The following is a 14771-nucleotide window of genomic DNA, read 5'->3' on the forward strand; positions in this document are numbered from 1 at the left end:
ATATATATATATATAATTAGTGTCTATTTATTCAGAACTAATAAAACGAATTATTATTATTGATTTCTCAGTTTTGAGTGTTGGAAATGGTGTGTGATAAGAACACCAAGGTTATTCTAGCAAAACTAGTTTTTCTGGTCATATTTTGAGAATCAAAGAGAAGCGCTCTGGGTTTGCATGCTAAGATACCAATGCTCCCAAGGCATCATTTGTGAGCCATTAATACATATGCTCACTATGTATATGGTTTTGAGAGCTTTTCAATTCTAGCAACCCTGTTAGAGGGACACCATAAATGTCAAAATATGTAGTTATAAAATATGTAATTGTCCTTTGTCTGTAAGGCAACTATGCATCCAAAAGTATTCCACTGTTGTCACGCACAAGATCTTATTGTTGAGGTGTTTCATTATAAGCCCATGTGCGTTAAAAAAGAAAGGCACAAATCATAGTGAAGAACCAAGATGAAGGGTTCCTGTGAAATGTAATGAACAGTGAAGGACATTCAGCTGAGCCAGCACTCAGGTTCCCCATCTATTTTACGCCTCTGTGCAACTGAACACATCCGCATGATCAAATATTTAATAATGGCTCCTCTGTCAGTAAAATCTCTGGTATTGATCCCCTTTTGTACACTAAATGAGTTTTTCAACAGCCAGCAAGACTTTCTCACACTCACACAAAGGCAGTTTTGAGCATTTCTGAATTAAAGCAGAAATATTTCCATCTCACACTCAGTAGACCCTGTGTACTTCTTGGGATGGCTAATCGCCTACAACTGAAAGTATTCCACACCCCATTATGACCCAACACCCACATGTAATGCTGGCTTACCTCAAGTGTACTGTCTACAGTTCATATCAGTTCTCTGATAGGCGGGTATAAAGACGTATTGACATGTCTGGACATATACACACACACGCTTTACAAGACACCCACTGGTTTTCTAATCAGTCACATATTGTGAAACCATGTTACACACAAATGCACTGGGCCAATCAATTAGAAACAGCCTAAGGGACCTTTTGCGCCAATCTCTTATGGACTGACCTCTTATCTCTCCCTACTCCCTTTATCCCCACTCCATCCATCCTCTATGGACTAATCGCCCTGAGATCAATAATCCCCATATTTCCTTGCCGAAGTCTTATGCCATTAACCCATTAATTGCTCTGTGAAAGATTTCTGTGTGCATGTGTGTCAGGGTAATGGGAGTAGAATATAGGAGGTTAATAGGTCAACGCATCCCCCTCTTCCCCAGGGTCATCATGCACCTATTTTTTAAAAAAGGCACCAGTGTGAGTCCTTGGAGCCAACTTGCAAGAAAAGACATGACTAGGAAGAAAAAAAATGCACTTTTTAAAGTGTTGTAAGATGGGATAGTCTAATAGTACAGACGAATTTAGACATGTGAATGGGTGATTTCTGACACAGAGTTTTAGATAAACTCAGTTTGAATTTGTTTGAATGATTAAATTTGATGAACTTGATCCACTGAACACTGCCAGTCTCCAGTATGTGATGTAACCATCAGATAATGTTACATAGTCAACTGAGTGCATGCTACATCTTTGGGTATCGCATATACAGTAATGAAGCAGCTTTAAAGACTTGATAATCAGCTCTAACTATATGAATGGCTATTGTAATATGAGTACCCATTTGCGGAGTCATTGTTTTAGGGCATACAGAGCCTGAACTTGTATTAAGATTTATAAATTTTTTCTTGCTGTTGCACCACCACAGTTGACTTTTGCTGTTTTCACTGTTGCCACGGTGCCTTTATTGATTATTGATAAAAGATATTGATATCTTGAGTGCATCTGTAAAGCCAGGCTTCCTCTTCATGCCAGGCAGGATCAATAGTCCGAGCAACCACCTTCAGTTGTTCTTCCTAAGACAAACTAAGTGGTTGCCGCTCAGGTCTTGGTGGGTGGCGCCTATTTTTCTGTTGTTTATAATTAGCACTCTCCCATTTTGGTGGTTTGAACTATCAAAGCTTATTCTTTAAGGACTTGTTGGAATATTAAGCTTAAACTGGTAACTGTGTTTTGCAACATGGGAGCTGGTTTCTAATTGGACTTAACTGGTGATTAAATTTGTTCAGCGTAGACATTCGTTGGTTGACCAGTCACCATGTGCCACCAAAAACCAGCTTTACCATCATGGTGTGAGTTCAAAATTGTCTACCAGCCCATGATCATTTTGGACATTTGGACAATCGTTTTACTAATGATTGACTTAAGGTGCAGTCACATTTACCATTATTCAGCGAATTTCCATGTGCAAAATTCCAGGAATTTCATTAAGAATCCACACAAATGGGAATTTTGTGTAAGGGCAAAAGATTTCCCCATTCAGATTTCACATCTGGTTCAAGTTGGTCATGTGAATTCACCTCATTCACCAACAGAAAGCTACTTGGATTGAAAGTGACTTCTGTGTGAGCAGTGCTTGTGCTTTGCCCACAAAATGTCACTGAAATCTTTGCTAATGTGACCATATCTACCATTTTCTATCACATAGATAAGGGCTTAAACTGGATTTTCTAGCTTGGCTTAGTTTGGCTTAGTTTCATTACTTTACCCATTTTGCTTGATGATTTTTGCTCTGTTTTGATGAAGTATTAGCAACCTTTTCCCCTAAATCAAACTATAAACCAGATACTTATAGAAGTTGGGCTTTCACTGTCAACTATTATTGCCGAAGAGGAAATGCATGCTTGGAAGGCACGGAGGGTACAGAGAGGCCTGGTTTGGCTGAAGTCTAGGAAAGCCCGCTCCGGAAACATCCATTGACGTGTTTACACAAAGACCTCCTCCATTGCACCCAACCCTCTGTAGGCCACGCACTCAAGCAGGTGGTCAGACCCCACAGACGTGTGTTTTTGGATACTTCCTCTCTGCAGCGACTGTTAACGGCCCTTTTTTTTGTGCCGCAGGAGACCGCAGTTGAATGTATCAACAAACCGTACATTTGGTCCTACAGAATATGTAAAGCTGATATTCAGGCTATTATAACTTTAGTGCTAACTTTAATGCTTTTCTCAGCCTCATGTTGTTCCAAACCTGAATTACTTTTTTTTCTACTGTGGAACACAAGAGATATGTTTCAACAGTTTTTTTTGTCCAAGTCAAAGAGGTCCAATAACATTCTCCAAAATATCTATTTTTGGGTTTCACAAAAGAAAGTTATAAAGGTTTGAAATGACATAAAGGTGACAAATTTTCCCTTTAAGGCCTTCATAATAGCAAGCATGAAGCGGTGCAATGCTCGTTCAGGGATTTGCTCTTCTGACGTCAGTAGCGTTCCCCAATCAAGCTGGCCAAACAGACAGCGGGCGAGCTGAAAGAGCACTTCTGTTTGTTCTGCACGCTCTTGCGCATCCCCCTCTTTCCTATTTTAGAGCGACGAACATCCCTTGCTTCACTCTTCCATGTTTGTTAGGAGACACAGAACTTTCTTTCTTTTTGTTTTTGACATTCACGCTGTGCCTTGAAGATGTTATGACACCAGGCCCACTGCACTAACCGCCCACTGCAGCTGTTAGGGTGAGGAGCAGGGCATCTTGGGAAAGAAACACAAACTGGCAGGAGTTTCTGGCACAGACTCAGTGCTGTTAATGTATAACGGTTGAACCACAGAGCTTTGAGATGGTATTTCCCCCACACCCTCTACAATGAGCCAAAATCGTATGCTATGCAGGTTTAAATTGAGGTTTAATGTTTTGTTGTTGTTTTTGTTGGAGCGATATGGGCAAACTGATTTAATAAACTGAAAGAAAAAAAACCCAGATTTTCCATAACGCTACATTTGTTTTTTTCCCCTTATGTTTTCACTTTTTAGACTTAGTTTCCCAGCAACACACTGTAACTTTGACAAACTGTTACATAAACATAAAAATGGATTGCATGATACCTTAAAATTCAATATAAAAACTCTTTCAGGCCACTCGGAAAATTAAAAAAAGTAAATGAAGTTTGTTTTGTTTGGCTAATCCTGCCTGTCCCTAAAAGTCCCCTCAGGGTAGAAGCATAGAAAAAAACAGAAAGCACACAGACGAACATCTGCTCCAGAGGCCCGTGGTTGGCAGAGCAGCAGCATTTCCTCCCGCTTACTCAACCCCATCTCATGGGACACAGGAACGGAAGTGAGCCACGGAACGAACCCATCACGGCATCTCCTGCCCGGATGATTCATCCTGCTCCTCATCCCGCCAGAGGTACCGCTCACACGCCATACCTTTCCCAGTCTTCCTAACTGACTCAAACCCCCCGATTAAGCTTTATTAGATATTATGAGAAACAGACAGACTCATTTTCAGTGTTGTGAACTCTTTATGTCTTGGGAAGTGGTTCGTAGTGGAACGTATGACATTGAACAAGAATTTGGATGTGTGGTTTCCTGAAATTCATCTGGATTTGAACGCCGATCTGTGTTTTTTTTGCCTGAAGCCCTACAGGTTAAAAGGACATCTTTAGCATATGAAGAAATCCACGTACACCACATTAGCAAATGAATGAAAAGCGTGGGCCACTCAGGAACCGAATGGCAAAGAGAGAGCGAGGGAGAGGTTTAATGACACCCCTCAGTTTCTCCTGCTGAGCCTGTCCAACATTTATGGTTCCTCTGCACCCTGGTTAAACATTAAGCGAGTCTCATTATACACACCCCTTTTGCTCTGTAATACACTTTTACCTTCTTTCTCACCTCCATCCTGCTCTTTTAACTCCACTCTTCCTCTGGCAGGGACCTCAGCCTGTCCATCTCACTATGCCAAGTGGACTTACAACTTTCCCTACTCCCTACACCATCATTGTTAATGTGTGTGTGTGTGTGTGTATGTACTAAACTCTAGTTGTAAATTGTGGTGTGCTGGTTGTGAAGCGTCTTGCTGCTGACCTGGATAGCGTTTCATAGATTTAGCGCCAAACCTGTCACATGCACCTTAGAATACAATAATATTTCAATATTTAATATGTCAATAAAATCAATTGTGCTCAACAAGGCTGCATTTATTTATTTAAAAAATTTAAAAAAAGTATTACCAGTAACTTTGTGAAGTTTCATGATTAGCCCATGAAGTTACAGACGTACATGTACAGTGCTGCCCGAAATTTTGTGAACCCTTTAGAATTTTCTATATTTCAGATTTTTTTTATTTTCAAACAAGTCCTGAAAGTTAACACAGAAAACCCAATTAAACAAAAGAGATGAAAATATATATGTTGTCACTTATTTATTCAGGGAAATTATCTAATATTACATATCTGTGTGTGGCAAAAGTATGTGAATCTCTAGGATTAGCTGTAATTTGTAGGTGAAATTAGAGTCCATCTGTTCAGAAGGTGTTTTCATTCAGTGGAATGACTGTTTTATTTAAAGAACAGGGACCTAGGGTTGGGCCGGATCTAGGGGTGATCCCCCCCACCCCATTCCCCCCGCATACCCCCCACATCCCAATACTGTGTTCAGAAAGAAAATGACGTGTAGGCGGAACCCCTAAAGGGAATAAATACGAGATGGGAGGAAAATATATATTTCACTATTTTTCCTCGCTGTTATATCATTGGGTAATTATACTACATATATATTTCAGCATCAGGGAGCCGCTATTATACCTGGCATTGAAACTTGCATCGTGCTTTTTAGTTTCACTTTCACTTTCGAGATTCGCGATCGCACGTACTTTGTTTATACTATGGAGCGGCAGTAGCTACTTACCACACATTTTACAAGATTATATATTTGTCAGTGGTACTGAGGATCTGCAAATCATTCCATCAGTGCCATTGTCCTCAGTCATCTCTCCTTACTCTGTTTATGTGGCAAGTAAAATTTTATGTACTGTAATGTAACAGGTAACTGTTACACCGTGTCAACACCGGACGTGACAGTTGGCATCAGCTAAAGTCTGTCTACACTCGACGCACCAAAGCGACCGTTGAAAATCATTTGAAATTTGTGTCAGCACGTCATAAATAGAATGGGGCAGCAGTTTACTGTCGGGGATTTGTCATGTCGTGCCGTGCCGCATCCAGTGTAGACAGCATCACTGATATAATGAGTTCTGTAGACTGATCTAAAATAAATCTCTATAGATCAGTGGTTCTATAGTATTTTGTCACGTTGCGCCACTCACGTCCGGTGTAGACGCAGTGTTAGGAATCGTGTTTTCCCTTATAAGGATTCACGCTTCGGGCACACCCCCTAACTCCACCCCCACACCCCTCGCCCCCGCCAATGTCATCGTCCATCGTGATGTTTCACTGTAGACATCATCCGATGCCAATTTTGTAGACATCACCCAACCCTACAGGGATCTATCAAAGTCTGACCATGTTTGTGGAAGTGAATCATGGCACGAACAAAGGAGATCTCCGAGGACCTCAGAAAAAGAGTTGGTGTTGCTCAGCAGGCTTGAAAAGGTTACAAAACCATCTCTAAAGAGTTTAGACTCCACCAATCCACGGTCAGACAGATTGTATACAAATGTAGGAAATTCAAGACCACTGTTACCCTCCCCAGGAGTGGTCCACCAACTAAAAATCACTCTAAAAGCAAGACGTGTATTTGGCTGTGTGGCAAATGAGCTCAGGGTAACCTCTAAGCAACTAAAGGCCTTTCTCACATTGGCTGATGTTAATGTTCACGAGTCCACCATCAGGAGAACACTGAATAACCATGGTGTGCATGGCAGAGTTGCAAGGAGAAAGCCACTCCAAAAAGAAAATCGCTGTCCATCTGCAGCTTGCTAAAGATCAAGTGAACAAGCCAGAGGGGTATTGGAGAAATGTTTTGTGGACAGATGAGACCAAAATAAAACATTTTGTTTTAAATGAGAAGCGTTATGTTTGGAGAAAAGAACATACCTCATTCCAGCACAAGAAACTTATCCCATCTGAAACATGGTGGTAGTATCATGGTATGGGCCTGTTTTGCTGAATCAGGGCCAGGACGACTTGCTATCATTGATGGAAAAATAAATTCTGAGTTATACCAGCAAATTCTAAAGTTAATGTTTTGGAATGCCCAAGTCAAAGTCCAGACCTCAATCCAACTGAAATGTTGTGGAAAGACCTGAAACAATAAGTTCATAGGAGGAAACCCACCAACATCACAGCGCTGAAGTGGTTCTGTACTGAGGAGTGGGCTAAAATTCTCTGATCAGCAGTTACAAGAAATGTTACCTACAGTTACTGCTGTAAAATGGGCTCACACCAGATACTGAAAGCAAAGATTCACATACTTTTGCAACGTACAGATATGTAATAATGGATCATTTTTCTCAATAAATAAATGAAAAAGAAAATATTTTGTCTCATTTGTTTGATTGGGTTCTCTTTGCCTATACTTTTAGGACTTGTGTGAAAATCTGATGATGTTTTCGGTCATATTTATGCAGAAATATAGACAATTCTAAAGGGTTCACAAACTTTCAAGCAGCATTGTATATATTTAAGAAATATATATATTATTTTTATATTTATATATAATAAATCATGTACATGTATGTGTGTGTGTGTTTATATATACATATAAATATAGGCTACACAGTACACACATATATTATGTAACTAAATGTTTATCTTGGATGCGATTAATTGATTTGACAGCACTGATACACTGAAACTTTGATACTTTGTTTTCAGCATTCATTGATGAATATAACGTTAAAAAGTAATCATAACATTATGAATGTCTTTACTGTCTCTTTTCATCAATTTCATGAATTCTTGGTGAATAGAAGTAATATTTTTGTTCCAAAAAATCGTATGACTGATTTCTTGAACTTTCAGCCCTGTAAGCATGTAATAATAAAACAAATCTCACAAATTAAAGTAGGTAAACCACGGACTTGGCAACACTGTAGCGTGGCAACTTGATGCTTCCTCTGAAGACTGCTTAGATGTGTTCGACTTGAAGCAGCACTGCTTAGACGGTGTGTGTCATCATAGTACTGCGAGAGCTATACGAGAGCGGATGTCTCCTTATGCTTTCTCTCCCCGTACTTTGATGTCATACACCAATTTTTTCATATCGCGATATTATCGCAAATGCAATTAATCGTTCAGCCTTAATCAATACCTAGAAACTAGACATTATTATGAGCATTATGGTGACTCTTTTAAATCAAAGAAAAGATATGGCCTAAAATAAAAAATAATTACTAATGTAAACAAAACAAAAAATTTCTTCACACTCAAATGAAATGTTTGTTGTTTCTTTGAAAGAGTTTGTGTAAGAAAATAACTGTTTTCGTGACTCTTTAGCCTCATGACCATCAGGAGCCTGCAGCCCGGCACGGAACGTTCCTCCAGAGCCCTGAAACACGATGCCACAGAGCGGCACAGACTTAGTCGCACACACATAGAGGTGCGTGTCTGTGAAAGAGGTCAAGGTGAGGGGGGCTAGAGTTACAGCTGATGTGGGGGGAGTCAGACTGAGTCAGTTTACAGCCGGGATCGATTCTGATAAACCTCACAGAGTCACTAGACCTAAGGGCAGAATCAGAGCCAATGCATACCAGTCATTAACGAGAACCCGCAGGCGAACTGAGCATGGCACCGCAGCCTGGACCTGCCAGTGGGTGGGTGGTTGACAGGGGCAGATGGTCATCTCAGTGGGTAGAAATACGTGGTTGTGTAAATGAGCCTCTTTGTAATTTTCCTGGAAATCAACTTTAACTAGAATCCACTCATAAACAGTATTTATTGCAAATTGCGGCGTGCTCGCTGCCTGTATGGTGAAACACTGCTTTTATTGACTACAGGACCATTCACAAGAAAATTGCTGGCAAAACGGTAGGAGCCAACTAATCTTTCAGGACACTTTTGTACATGTTTTTTTTAGCCATTACCTCCTAGAAGGTATTCGATGCTTCACTTTGTGTGTGTTTTAGTTTAATAGTGTTGACAGAAGCAACACAGTTCAAGCAGGAAATGTTTCCCTCAATGTCTGACGTTGGTTTTTCTTCGTCCCTTCCTCGTGTATGTCATTTAAGGGATAGTTCACCCAAAAATGAAAATTCTGTCATCACCCTCATGTCGTTCCAGTCCTGTATGACTGACTTTCTTTTGTGGTACTCAAAGATATTTTGAAAATCTTTTTTTGTCTATACAGTGAAAGTGAATGGAGAATGAAAAGTCACACAGGTTTGACATGAGAATTTTTATTGTAATATTCAGGCTCAAGTACATGCATGTCAGGTAGAACAGAGAGGAAACTAAAGCTGACATTAGATCTGTTCACAGGGAAGGACAGGGGATTTACTGTCCAGTGGGTGTGAAGGGTCTGAGTGCTGGCTGCGGGACAGAGTTTGTCCAGAGGGGCTGGGTGGGGCAGAACTGGGTTGGTATTGCATGTAGACGGATTGAGTACAAAAGTGCTCCATGTCTTTGTCAGTTCTAAGAACAGCCCTTATTTCGAATTTTATGATCTGCATGCAGCAGTCAAGTGCCCGGGACTGCTAAGTGTTTGAATTCACTGCCAAGTACTACAGAAGAGGTGCTGTTACTAAGTGCACTTGTTCATAGAAGTATGTTTGTTGGTTTATGACCTAGTAAGTGTTAGCCAAATTGCAAAATTCAAATGCAAAAATGGTTTATAAAGAAACTAAATAATGTAAAATTTTTGGTAATGTAGTGTTGAAAAATGGTAAAGTTCCAGTGAAACGGAAGTAGCGACATATCTTTTATTCTGCATTGTGACATGCATTGACCCTTCACAAAAACTGCCCTCCTGTCGGCGCCGATAGCCTTGCTGTTGTGCTACAGGCGTCCCGAGTTCGAATCCTGACTCAAAGGACCTTTCCCAATCCTGCCCCCTATCTCTCTCCCACTTCGCTTCCTGTCAGTTCTGATCTGTCCTATTCTAATTAAGGTAAAAATGCCAAAAAATAAATCTTTAAAAAACTGCCCTTTTTAGTTACTGTTGCTATGTCCGACAAGCCATGCCACTGTCACAATACACATCATGTTCTCACGCAGTGAAAAATACATTGCGGAGCAAAGGGGAAACTGACAACATGCCGACAGTCAATACAGAGCAGATTTCTTCTGGTATGAAACTTTCAGCTTTCAAATTTTGTAATTTTGTAAGAAATTCAAACAATAAATACCGTTATGTGTCGTGACAGATCACTGTTGCGCCTCAGTTCAAGCAGCACGTGAACCGATCGTCTTTTCATATTTACTTAAAGCATGAAATAAACATGTATGAACATCAGAACATATTTTACTTCAATTGCGGAAAGATGTCAGTACACACAATTATTCAAGTTTAAGTCCACCAAAGTTAATCTATTCTCTCCTGTCTGATTTGTTTGTCAGACAAGATGGCGGATTCAGTGTTATGACTGGTCAGATCGCCTGTCAGTCAAGCTCTTTGTCAAGGGTCAATTAAGATTGTAGAAGTCCCACATAATGTACGTCACCAGAGACATACATTAGTCTGCTGTTGCACCGGAAGATCCAGAAAAATTAAACAAAGACTAAATATTATGGTATGTGTTTGTTTTTAGCGTGATTCTGTGCAGTTTCTAGGGTGTTCTGGCTGTTTTTAGCACGTTCCTGTGCAGTTGCTTGAGTGTTCTGGGTTGTCACTGTGTGGTTTAAGATATCAAATAGTGGAGGCCTAGTTTAAAACCTAAGGGTTTGTTCAAATACGTAACCCTAAGCGTGAGCAGTAACGGTGATGCTTGGCTTGTCTAGCTTAATTTAAGAACAATAAAGGACAATGGGAAAATTCTAAATTCAGACTGCTAGGTGATTGTGTGTTTGTGCATGTGGTAGTTTCAGAACATGACTCTGTATCATGTAGCAGATAGGAAGTGTGGTCAGTTTGGTACTGTTCCAGTTTACATCTGCAGAACCCATGGGATTTTCTTTAACCAAGGGAGACTTTTAGAATCCAGTAAATGACCCTATGACTCACAGCATGGATTAGGTATTTGTACAGTTGTTTGACAATTACCATACAAATTACATGACTTAACTCATCATTAGTTGACAATTATGAACGATGAAACACCATACAGTTGGCTAACTGCCATTATGACCAATTGCTACATTTTCTTTTGGTTAGCCACGTTGAGCCTCATCAAAGGCTTTCCAGGTTATTCCGGTTGACCTTTCCTGGACCCCTGCTGCAGTCCAGAGCTTTTTTCTCCTTCCGTCTTCCCCTCTTTAATATGAGCTCTGAGATGGGGAAGGGGAAGCCAGACCTGAGGAATGTACTAAAGAATCCGGACATCCCTCGAACCGTAGCCCGCCATGCTGTCAATCATCTGCGCAGGCGTCAACGGCCAAAATATCTCAGACAGCTAGTTTTTGAGGCCACTGCCAGGACATTGTGCAACAGTGGAGTTGAATGTACGGTTACTTTGAAGGTTTTCATCCATATGCTGGCATTAGATTTTTGGTATAATGCCAAGCCATAATTATTTATAATGACTCATAATTAAAAATTAAAGACCAGCTGTTTCATGACCAACCTATTTTTTTCCACCTGGAATGTTAACAGAATATGGCTTTTTGTTCATTTAATGTTTAAGGGAAACACATATGACACTAAAATAATGCAAAAATATGAACTAGTGTATATAGAAAATGTAATGCAAAACACCCTGATGTGCATTACTGATGGCACAAATGAAGAGACTAACTTGTCACTCACACTATATTATACAGTAATTCTTAGTTTTTACTTGCAAAAACCATACATTTGACAGAATTCTACAACAATGTTATATACAGTGTGATGCTAAACCATTTACAGTTTTTCATCATATATGGTAATGTAACTTACAGCTAACCAATTAACAGGTGTTTACTGTAGAAGCATTTTTTACAGTTGGTATCGACCACTGAAATTGTGGTATCAGGGCAACCCGAAACTAAAGTACTAAATAGAACCATATGATGTGTGTTAAACATATCGAAACAAAGGAAGTGAAAGAGACTGAATGTTCTTCATGTACTGCACATCCTTCGAGAATATCTAGCAGAGTTTACTGGAAGGGAAGTGAGAGATCAATACCTGCCAGATGCCCATGTGTTCTGTCCTTTCTCTTTTACAGGGGCAACTAGAGGTCACTCTGTCTCAGCCCACTTGCACAGCCAACGGCACACCCTGGTGAGTTCAGCCATTAATGATGTTTAATAGGGTGTGTGTGTGTGTGTACCTGTCCTACATCTCCCTCACAACCTGGACGGATAGATTTGTCAGTGCATACAGTACATATCCTTACAAAAAAGTACTGTGGCGGTACAGGGATTGTATCAGATGGTAATGCCATCTCATTTTGATATAAATAGCATACAGAACTAGTTCTTATGCTCACCAAGGCTACATATATTTGATAAAAAAATGCAGTAAATAATTAATATTGTGAAATATTATTACATATATAATATAAAATATTAAATAAAGTATGACTTTTGGAATAATTGTTTTCTGTTTAAACATATTTACAAATATAATATACCTCAAAAATGTCTTTACTCCAGCCTTAAGTGTCACATGATTCTTCAGAAATCATTCTAATATGCTGATTAGTGCACAAGACATTTCTTATTATTGTAAATTTTGAAAACAGTTGTGCTGCTTCATATTCTTGTGGAAACCATGTTACATGCTTTTTCAGGATTCTTTGATGAATAGAATGTTGAAAAGAACAGCTTTTTCTTAAATGTACACACTTGTTATACAGCCACTTGTAAGATAATGGTATGTGAGCTAGCCTGACTACTGTATGTCAGCTTTGGGTGTGTCACAGCACAAAGAATCAAGCACACTCACAAATTGTTTTACCATTAATCATCAAAAACTCAGTGCAAATGAGCGGTAATTTTATTATATTATCAAGATTGTGAATCCTTGAATCTAGAGGAAGTGTGTGTGTGTTATAGCAGGTTGAGATTTGCAGGAAACCTTCAGCCAGACGGTGACTCAGTCTTTTTTATCGCATGTAGAGGTCGCTCTGTCTCATCATGGATTAGACACACGTGCTGTCATCCTCGGCTGCCTGGATGTGGAATGTCTGGGCAGTATTCTTGAGTAAACTGTATTTTTTTTTAGCAGAGGTCAGAAATACTCACTCCATCATACTGTGCTCAGTCACCATATCTGAAAGAAAGCATTGTCTTTGTATCTGTCGCTCTTAGTTTATTTCCTCCTGTCTTTTTTTTAAATCTCAAACAAAAGAGCATTTTGCTCATTTTTGGCTTTCTCCTGTTGCCAGCTGTTCTGCACTGTCAGTCCATTAATGGGTCAACCTGACAGGTCACAACTTGGTGCTAATGTGTTTCCCACGTTTTAACAGCTGAGCACTTGGACTTTCATGGGTAAGGTCTGTTGTTTTTGACTGAAATATTTTTTAACCTATTTTTTAAAGGGGTCATGAGCTGAGAAACTAGGCCTGGGCGATAAAACGGTATCAATATTTATCGACAGTACACCTTCTTCGATAACGATAGAAAAAAATGTTCGATATATAGTGCACGATATAGGCACGTGCTATGAGTGACGCAGACAACACACACAAACATGAGCACATGCTGAATTGAGTGCTGTGCCTGCCTGTAATGAGGATATTGTGAATAAAAAAAATTTATATAAGTCGAATTTAAAATAAACATTGGCATTTGAATGCAAAAATAGTACAATCGAATGTTAGGTGTGCGTCAGGGAGCGTCATCAGTGGCGCACAAGAAGGGGTGATGATAATGTAAATGACGTTGTGTTTTGATGTAAGTGACATTTTAATGTTTTGTTAGTCTAGCCCACGAGACGCGCCGCTGCTGCGTTATTCATTCAAAATATTAGAGAAATATAGTAGCTCAATGCGTAGAAAATGTTGATTAGGTTAAAACCGAAACCAAGCCATTCACACAGAACGCACATTTTTAGACCGATAAATATAACTGCTGCACTCGTGTCTGACCATGCACAGTTAAAACTAATTTGTGGAGGTTTATTCCTTTTCACTGCGTCTCATATGTTTTTAAAGGCAATCTGTGTGAATGGCGCTTCGGCTCTTTGTATTAAGCAAATACATGATGCTGTTCTGTACATAATTGTTTATGCAATTTACGAAATTATATTTGATTTATATGAGATAATTTATACGTAATGCACGTTTTTTTATAGACAGTTATTTCTTGCGTTGACAATTTAATTATTTTGCTAATTGAATTGAATTTAATGGGCTGCATTATTTTGCTCATTGCGCCCTCCTGTGGCCTCGGGAAACAAGTCAAAATTTTCCTTAAGACCTATTTAATTTGCATATAAAATATTAGAAATTATATACAGGTGCATCTCAATAAATTAGAATGTCGTGGAAAAGTTCATTTATTTCAGTAATTCAACTCAAATTGTGAAACTCGTGTATTAAATAAATTCAATGCACACAGACTGAAGTAGTTTAAGTCTTTGGTTCTTTTAATTGTGATGATTTTGGCTCACATTTAACAAAAACCCACCAATTCACTATCTCAACAAATGAGAATATGGTGACATGCCAATCAGCTAATCAACTCAAAACACCTGCAAAGGTTTCCTGAGGCTTCAAAATGGTCTCTCAGTTTGGTTCACTAGGCTACACAATCATGGGGAAGACTGCTGATCTGACAGTTGTTCAGAAGGCAATCATTGACACCCTTCACACAAGGAGGGTAAGCCACAAACATTCATTGCCAAAGAAGCTGGCTGTTCACAGAGTGCTGTATCCAAGCATGTTAACAGAAAGTTGAGTGAAAGGAAAAAGT

General features: G+C 39.4%; 1 protein-coding gene across 1 annotated transcript in view; it reads left to right on the top strand.

The window, feature by feature from the left end:
- LOC107601293 (unconventional myosin-X-like) overlaps nucleotides 1-14771 on the top strand; it is a 49812-nt gene that overhangs the window by 1297 nt on the left and 33744 nt on the right. Inside the window, exon 2 of the mRNA XM_016293435.1 lies at nucleotides 12080-12135. Within this exon, the coding sequence (XP_016148921.1) occupies nucleotides 12080-12135 (56 nt within the window). The remainder of the gene's footprint in view (nucleotides 1-12079; nucleotides 12136-14771) is intronic.

The sequence above is a fragment of the Sinocyclocheilus grahami genome, unplaced genomic scaffold, assembly GCF_001515645.1.
Source record: "Sinocyclocheilus grahami isolate Dianchi unplaced genomic scaffold, SAMN03320097.WGS_v1.1 scaffold302.1, whole genome shotgun sequence".
NCBI lineage: Eukaryota > Metazoa > Chordata > Actinopteri > Cypriniformes > Cyprinidae > Sinocyclocheilus > Sinocyclocheilus grahami.